Genomic DNA, 8,994 nt, shown 5'->3' on the forward strand with positions numbered 1-8,994 from the left:
AAAACCTTAGTGACTTCAGTCATGTTAATACATACCATTCCAATTTACGTTACAAATATTCTACCAAAGCAAAGCTTCCAATTCGGTAAGAATGCAAAGCTTTAATCAAAACCAGCAACAGTTAAAGTAGTCACTGAAATTTCAAAGCTTAACACATCTACACTAACATCTTGGAATAGAAGAAACCAGCTACCAACTATGTGTGCTTTGCTTAAATATGAAAATGGCAAGATTTTAAACCTGTAATCCTAAAAATTTAGTAGGCTTAAGCATGCCTAAACACTGCAGAAAATTTGGGTACTCAACTCCTTGTTCCCAACTCAATTCTGGGTGGATATTGGCAAAGGTAAGAAGTCAGGCTTTTTCCACCGAGCCTTTTGTGTGTTGCAATACTTTAAAATGTTAACATACCAGTATCAAGGATAAAGTAATTCCCCTTTTTACCTTTGAACTTTGCAATAGGCCCAAGTCTATTACCAAGTATCCAAAATGTAACTATGAGCGCCAAAGAACACGGAGACTTTGCATTAAACTTTGTTTTAATGGTCTCAAAATTTGTGACAGATTTTGGTCAAGTTGTTTCCATTTAAAAAAGGTTACTGATTTTAAAAACTAATAACTTAAGAACTGCCACGAAACAAATGGTCCACAAACATTCCTTTCCTTCTGAAGCTTTTACGATGCATTGTAATCATTAACCAGTCTTTTACTATTAAACTTAAATGGCCAATTGAGACAAACAGTTCTGAGACCATGCTTCCACCACTGATTAAGACTGGGGTGGCAGATGTACAGAATTTTCATTTAGCCTTCTGAGCTTTCTGGGCAGACTTTGTGACCTTGCCAGCACCAGCTGCTTTCTTGTCAACCGCCTTGATGACACCAACAGCAACGGTCTGTCTCATATCACGCACAGCAAAGCGACCTAGGTGTGAAGAAGAGAGTTAACAACCAAGAAACCTTCAAAGACACTACATCCTATGGGCAATTATAAAATAGAAACATACCTTTCCATTTTAAAGAAGCAAAGTGCAAAAAATAATTACTCAGATGCTAACACATTTTCTATTAATACTCTCAAGGAAAAAAAGGTAGCTGTATCAAATTGCTATCTGGAACTGATCCAAGAGTATAGAACGGTATACAAATTTAATAACAGCTACTCCAAAACTAAGCCTGCTCTGATAAACAGGTTAGGACTAAAATGGCTACTTACCCAGAGGAGGATAGTCAGAGAAGCTCTCCACGCACATGGGCTTGCCTGGAATCATGTCAACGATGGCAGCATCTCCAGATTTCAGGAATTTGGGACCATCTTCCAGCTTCTTACCAGAACGGCGATCAATCTTCTCCTTCAGCTCAGCAAACTTGCAGGCAATATGAGCAGTGTGGCAATCCAGCACGGGGGCATAGCCAGCACTAATTTGGCCAGGATGATTCAAAATGATAACCTATGAAACAGTTCAAAGAAGAGAAATCTACATCTAGCTGCAAAAAGCAAGTTTAATTCCCATCTAGCTGTATGTAAGCTAAAATTGACCATATTAAGAATTGCTGCTAAATACCTGTGCTGTGAACCCAGCAGCTTCCATTGGTGGATCATTTTTGCTGTCACCAGCAACATTACCACGACGGACATCTTTAACAGACACGTTCTTTACGTTGAAGCCAACATTGTCACCAGGCAGAGCTTCACTCAGAGCTTCATGGTGCATCTCCACAGATTTTACTTCAGTTGTAACATTAACTGGGGCAAATGTTACTACCATGCCTGGTTTCAGGATACCAGTTTCCACACGACCAACTGGAACGGTACCAATCCCTAAGGAAAGAAATATAAAGTTTACATTCATGGCATTACACTTATGAAAAAAGCTTCCAGTGCCATTTACATTTTTGAAATGTAAGTTCAATTAAATTATTACCTAATATGAAAACTTTACATTGTAGGCATTAGTCCCTCCGAGAACACAATATAAAATTCTTATAGTACATACCACCAATTTTATAGACATCCTGAAGTGGCAGACGCAGTGGCTTGTCAGTTGGACGAGTTGGTGGCAAGATAGAATCCAGAGCTTCCAGCAGTGTAGTCCCGCTAGCATTGCCATCCTTACGGGTCACTTTCCATCCCTTAAACCAGGGCATCTGCAGAAAGGGGGAAAATGCAACATGTTCTATAAGCAGTTTTTACAGTTACTTTCTAGTGAAAATAAAGAGTTCTGACAAGAATATTGACAAGCTTTGAACTTCAGCATGTAAATTTTGTTAAACATGTTTTGCCAGCCAGATGGGCGGGGTATAAATAATTTTTTATTATCATCATCATTTCCTCATTGCTGCAGAAATATGATGAGCAACTATTAAAACCTTACATTTATTGTTCTTTTCAAATTCCAAAATTATTTGAACTGCAATCTCACAATTCTTGACAAGTATTATTACTTACATTAGAGCTGGGCTCCAACATGTTGTCTCCATTCCAGCCAGAAATTGGCACAAAAGCCACTGTATCAGGATTGTAACCAATTTTCTTTATGTATGTGCTGACTTCTTTGACAATTTCCTCGTATCTCTTCTGGCTGTAAGGTGGCTCGGTGGAATCCATTTTGTTAACACCAACGATGAGCTGTTTTACACCTAGTGTATATGCCAGAAGGGCATGCTCACGGGTCTGCCCGTTCTTAGAGATACCTGCTTCAAATTCACCAACACCAGCCGCAACAATCAGGACAGCACAGTCGGCCTTTAGGAAAAATATGTGATAATTAATTTATACTGTCTCAACCATCATACAGTACTTAGTTTTTATTATTCCCAAAATGGTAAAACCGTTTGCTCACCTGGGAGGTACCAGTAATCATGTTTTTGATGAAGTCTCTGTGTCCAGGGGCATCAATGATAGTGACGTAGTACTTGCTTGTTTCAAACTTCCAAAGAGAAATGTCAATGGTGATACCACGTTCACGTTCTGCCTTCAACTTGTCCAGCACCCAGGCGTACTTGAAGGAGCCCTTACCCATCTATTTAAAGGGGGAGAAAAATGGCATTAATGTCTCTTGCATTAGACATACGGTAATGAACACATTAACTGAATCTGTTTCTAAAGATAGCACACATCAGTGCTCTGAAATAATATACAAGCTATGTTTAGCACTTGGCAAAAGTAGTGAAAGATTCCACACCTACTTTGCTTACTTAACCCACTGACATGCTAATCCGCCATTACCTAATATACACAATATGAACTGTTCAAACTTTTATCACCTTTCTTCTGCAAGAATTCTGTCAACAGTTGTTTCAACTCTAACTAGGAGTAAGACACAAGCTGCCCACACCTCAAAGAAATTAACTTCACAGGATCCTTCCAATGTAGCAAACACCACATAAATTCAAAAGTTAATGTCAGCTTTACAGCAGAAAAAAATGTATCTCGTAAAGCTGTCTTTATGCACCCAATTAAAATTGAAAGCTAACAATTGCTTCAGGAGACAAACACACCTCAGCAGCTTCCTTCTCAAACTTCTCAATGGTCCTCTTATCAATTCCACCACATTTGTAAATCAGGTGACCAGTGGTGGTGGACTTGCCAGAGTCGACATGTCCGATGACAACGATGTTGATGTGCGTCTTTTCCTTTCCCATTTTGGAATGTTAGTAGGTGGTTCTCTTGCTCTTCAGATAAAGCACCTTGGAGGTGTGAGGGGGGGGGGGGAAGAGAGGAAGGTAAAAAAAAAAACCACCGGTTTTTATAAAAAAAATTGTAGTTAAAGCGGAACCCCCTAGTGGAGAGGAGAGTTAACAACACGAGTATTAGACGCCATGCGGGCTGGCTGTCCAAGGCCGGTTATCTGCTCCCTTTGATTGAAGGGATCGAGGCCGAAACTAGGCCCAAGCCAGCTCCACCCACGGCGGGAGGGCACGTGAGAGAGGGGGACGGCGACCACGACGAGGCTAACCTGGGATAGAATTCCCCTCATAAACTGTTTTTAAGACCCTACCGCGTAGTGGCCATTACAGGATATAAGGAGAGAGGGAGGTTTTTTTTAGGGGGCGAGAGAAGGGCGGCTCCCGCTCCTTTGTGTCGTAAGGCAAGCGAGCACGAGCCCGGGTTGGGCCGGGGAGGGGGGTTGAGTAAGGAAGAGCGAAGCGTGCCGAAGGTTCGCGTATTGAGGGGGGGGGGTGGGGAGCGGCGGCGGGGTGTCCGGTGAGGAGCGGTAGTTGAGCCACTCGTTGGCTGGCACGCGCGCCCCGCCCGCCCTCCATTTTGTGACGGCAGCAGCAGCGGCGGCCATTTTTTCCCCTCTTCCTTCTGAGCGGAAAGCGGGGGAAAGGGCCGAGAAAAGGGGCCCCTTTGTAGGTAACAAGAGAGGCTGGGCCGTCGTGTGTCACGGGACCAGAACTAAAGCAAGAGTAAAGTCGAACAGGCCGCTATTGGAAAGCGGGGTTGTTTTTTAAAAAAGCAATTATGGGGACACACCTGCCACGACCGCAGCCGGCGCCCCCATCCCGCCCCACCGAAGATGCCGCGTTTCGCCCCGAAGGGAACACGACACGTGTCTTCGGAACCCTTCCTCCTTCCTTCACGGGCACATTGAGAACGGATGCTCCTCTCCGACTCCCCACCCACACGAAACACACAATCCACCCCCCCCCCAATCCTCACACACCGGGGCATTGTTATTTTTTGATGGGGGGCGGACTCCGGGGCAGGGAAACCCATTTGGATCGCGGACAAGGCAACTGGTCATGCGCATGCACACTTTACCCCCTTCAAACCGCCGCTGTCCCTCTCTCCCTCGGCCCCCCTACCCGTCGCCAGGAACGGCTCTCGGCTGTGCGAGAACCACGTGGGGTTCCCTCAGTCCCCGCCCCCTCCCAGGCCTGGGCCTATGGACACGGCCCGCCCGAAAGCCAGCTTACCTCTGAAGCAGCGGCAAACCCGTAGCGAAAAAGGCAGAAGCTGAGAGCGGCGCCCTTTATATAGTTTGAGCCGGGAGGGCGGTGGCCTGAGGGACACGTCACGGCTCCCAGCGTTCCATTCGCTGCTTCTCAGCTCCCCCGCCCTTCGCCTTCCCTCCCCGCACGCCTCCCCTCGAGAGCTACATCTAGGGAGAGGGACAAAACACTCTCTCTTTCACGAAAACGTAACTTTCTGTTGAATCGTCCCTCTCCCCTCTAGAAGTCGCGTTTCGTGTGCGTAGGGCGTTGAGAGTTTGGAGACACGCCCTCTTCCCGCCTGCAATGCCAGGTTGGGTTGAGCGGGTCAGTCCAGCCTTCAGCAGTCCCAGCCCATCCCCCCCCCCATAGTGCCTGGCTGGAGAGAGCGCCCATCCCCCGTCCGCATCCTCCTTTCACACATGCACACCGTCGAGTCCTCCTTAGTTTCTGTCCCCACTCCACACCCGTCTTCCCACCTCGGCGTTTCCCTTTAATTCAGTCTTGGGAGGCATGTCTTCACCCAAAAGCACATCTTTTTTCCCCTTCAGTCCTTCCCTTCCTGCTCCTCACACCATAATTCCAGTTACAGGTAGGTAGCCGTGTTGGTCTGCCATAGTCAAAACAAAAAAATAAAATAAAATAAATCCTTCCAGTAGCACCTTAGAGACCAACTAAGTTTGTTCTTGGTATGAGCTTTCGTGTGCATACACACTTCTTCAGATACCATCAACTAAGTTTGTTCTTGGTATGAGCTTTCCTATCTGAAGAAGTGTGCATGCACACGAAAGCGCATACCAAGAACAAACTTAGTTGGTCTCTTAAGGTGCTACTGGAAGGATTTAAAAAAAAAATTGTTCTCACACCATAAGTCACCGTTGCTGTGCACCCAAAGCATGCATGCATCCTTCGTCCGCTCTTTACGTTATGCTCATTCATACATCTCTCAGTACCACGCCACTCAAAAAACAACAACACCCTCTTTATCTAGACGCAGTAGATTTTGCCCCTTCCCCTCCTCAGTGTCTTGCCAGAAGTATAAACAAAATTTCTCCTCAATTTCTTCTGAAGTTTCATTTGTGTTTAAATCTACCTCATCCTGAGCTCTGTTGGGGTGAAGGCGGTCCAGTCTGATTGCGAGGTGCCAGCCCATTAGTAGTTCAGCGGGTCTCTGGCCAGTCATTGAGCTAGGGGTGCTGTGCTGTGCTAGAAGGAATGTGGCAAGGCGGTACTCCCAGTACCCTTGCGTCATGCAGCGTAGGGTGTCCTTGGTGGTCCGCAACCAGTATACCTGGTAGTCCATGATCTCCGTCGAGTTGCCTTGGTGCGTTGGGCCCCGGGACCTGGGGCTCTTGGGGCGGTCATCTGATGCCTGGCATCGGATGGCCGAGCCCGACACACCAGGGCAATGTGACCTGATTTTCTGCACTGCCTGCACTCTGCGTTGCGGAAACAACAGGTCCTCCTCTCGTGACTCTCCCCACAGCTTGCACAGTTCCCTCCTTCTGGTTGAGGCAGCTGTGGTATGTGCACTGCTTGAGTGTGCCGCTGTACTCTGTGCACCTCCTCCCTGTCAGATCCTGAGTCGTCGATGAGGTCCTTGTGGTGGACCCTTGGTTGGGACGGCAGGCTCGGCCGTGCCTCTTGCGTTGACCTCTCGGGGGCTTCTGTTGCCAGGGCCTCCTCCAGAGCGACCTGGAATGTTAGGTCCTTCTTGGCATAGAGGCGTCGTTGCAGCTTCTCATCCCGCAGGCCACCGACGAGGCGGTCACGCAGCATGTTCTCCAACTCTGAGAAGTTGCAGAACCGAGCAGCTTGGTGGAGGGAGGTCACAAACCCAGTTATGGTTTCCCCAGGGGCTTGCCGCTTTGCGTAGAAGGCATTTCGACAAGTCACCACCGAGGGCTGCGGTGAGAAGTGCCCCTTCAGCCGTTCCACTATTGTTTTGTAAGGAACGGTAGCGACATCATCAGGTGCAAGGAGAGCCCGGGCGATTTCGAACGTCTCCTCTCCGCAGACGCTGAAGAATATCGCCCTCTTCTTGGCATCGTTGGTGATCCCTTTAGCTTCTAGAAGGAAGGTGAAACTGTTGGCATACCCTTCCCAGTCTCCTGATGCTGGGTTGAACGGTGAGAAGCTGCAGTCAGTTGGCATCTTGAGTTCCTTGGGACCCGGAGCTGAAGCCTGGATACACGGTGCGAGGCAGCAGTGCGGCAGGTGGCGGTGCTGCGGTGCTGTGTGTGTTCAGCTCAGCGGGATCCCATCCTCGTCGCCAGTGAAATATACTCAGAGTCAAGTGTGAATTTCATGCTCTTTATTCAGCTCATAGTAGTGAGGAATGCAGTTCCCCCAAAACGTCTGCTTTATATACACTATTTACACAATGGGCCCCATGTGATTGGCTAGTTCCGGGATACTCCTGTATGCCAATCGGGTTGCGGATTCACTTCCACCTGGAGCTGGATTGGGTGGCTCCTGCGGACCAATCAGACTGATGCATTTTGGATCCTATTCAACTCAGTACATAACACTACTGTAACCACAACACATAAGAACTTCAATTTATTTTAAGGAATGTTTTTCATGCACATTTTAAAATTTGAATACAAAGAGCATCAGCGAGGCTTGGAAAAACAGAGCATTCCTTGTCTTTTCATTGTTTATAACTGCCTTTTACATTTATTTCATAAAGGACAGAAACATATTTTAGGGTTGCCATATTTCAAACAATTAAAATCCGGACAGTTGTTGGCTTTGTATGCCAACCCTAAATTTGAAGAAATGATACAGCCCTGCCATAAATACCGATTGTCACCAATCCAGCTAAAGTTAGTTATGCTTAAATCTCAAGTGTTTAAGAGCATAATAAGAGGCTGCTGGATCAAGCCAGTGGCCCATCTAGTGCAGCATCCTGTTCTCACAGTGACCAACCACATGCCTGTAAGAAAACCCACAAGCAGGATTTGAGCCCAAGAGCATTTCCCATGTTTTCCAGCGACTGTATAGAAGCATTACTGCCTCCAACTGTGCAAGCAGAGCACAACCTTCATGACTAGAAGCTGTATGCTGAAGTTACATGTGATTTATGTGCCCCATTAATTTTAGTTGAACTTCAGTGTACAATGGTTATAAGCCTATCTGCTCTTACTTGGGAACAAGCCCTGGTGAATTCAGTGGAATTTACTTCCCAGTAAAATACATACAGGACTTCTCTAGACTGAGCATAACTTGGAAGTAAGCTAACCATGGACTTGTGCAAACTGCAAAGAAGAATTCAGCAGGGTCTTTTGCTGTCTTAAGTTTTAATTCTATGCCATTGGCAGCATATGCAACGAAGGTAGTCACTATTCCTTCCATAAAGATACTTCTGAGAAACTTTTAAAATGGCAAAAAGTATAAACTGAAAAAACTTTTGTCCTTTCACTAGCCACTTGTTTTTGACATGTAACAAATAAATCACAGACAAACTACTTTTCAGATAGTGATTTGAAATAGCTCCAGACACACTGTGGGGGGGGGGGTGTGGGAGAAATTCAAAAGATTTGCATTCACAGACAGAATCATCATAGTATCAGGGCTCAATCGCTGTGAGCTGCTTCACTGATGTAAGTATAAACAAAGTGGTCAGTCAGTTTGCTAATTCCCCCTTAAGGAAACCATAATTAATAAATTGTTTAACGTTCTCTAAACCATTTAAATGCTCCTTCAATCCTGAGCATGTTTACTCAGAAGTAAGTTCCGTTGTAAGTTCCAATCTATGGAATGTGTGTTGAACTTTATTTACCTCCCACTGATATCAGGCTGCAATCCTACCTAAACACACCTACTTTAGCCCCATTTAAAACAGCCCTATTAAAAACAATGGGCTTCCAATGCATGCATTACGGATTATGCTATGTATGGAATTTATTTCTTGGTGAACCTATTGAGAATAAGGCTGCAAGTCACATTGGGCTCAAGTACTTGGAGACTTCACTAGTTTGTTTACTTTAGAGGTGACCTTCTTTAGGTTTCTCAGAGGACAACTAATCATTACTGAGTAAAAGAGGCATGCGC

General features: G+C 45.9%; 1 protein-coding gene across 1 annotated transcript; it reads right to left on the reverse strand.

The window, feature by feature from the left end:
* Positions 1-521: 521 nt before the first annotated feature.
* EEF1A1 (eukaryotic translation elongation factor 1 alpha 1) lies at positions 522-5,029 on the reverse strand. Its single transcript, XM_033143247.1, has 8 exons — positions 4,924-5,029; positions 3,502-3,690; positions 2,844-3,023; positions 2,450-2,746; positions 1,998-2,148; positions 1,566-1,822; positions 1,217-1,451; positions 522-925 (listed from the first exon to the last, which is right to left on the reverse strand). The coding sequence occupies exons 2-8, from the start codon at positions 3,643-3,645 to the stop codon at positions 801-803; spliced, it is 1,389 nt and encodes a 462-aa protein (XP_032999138.1). The 5' UTR covers positions 3,646-3,690; positions 4,924-5,029; the 3' UTR covers positions 522-800.
* Positions 5,030-8,994: the final 3,965 nt, after the last annotated feature.

The sequence above is a fragment of the Lacerta agilis genome, chromosome 3 (genome assembly GCF_009819535.1).
Source record: "Lacerta agilis isolate rLacAgi1 chromosome 3, rLacAgi1.pri, whole genome shotgun sequence".
NCBI classification, from domain to species: domain Eukaryota; kingdom Metazoa; phylum Chordata; class Lepidosauria; order Squamata; family Lacertidae; genus Lacerta; species Lacerta agilis.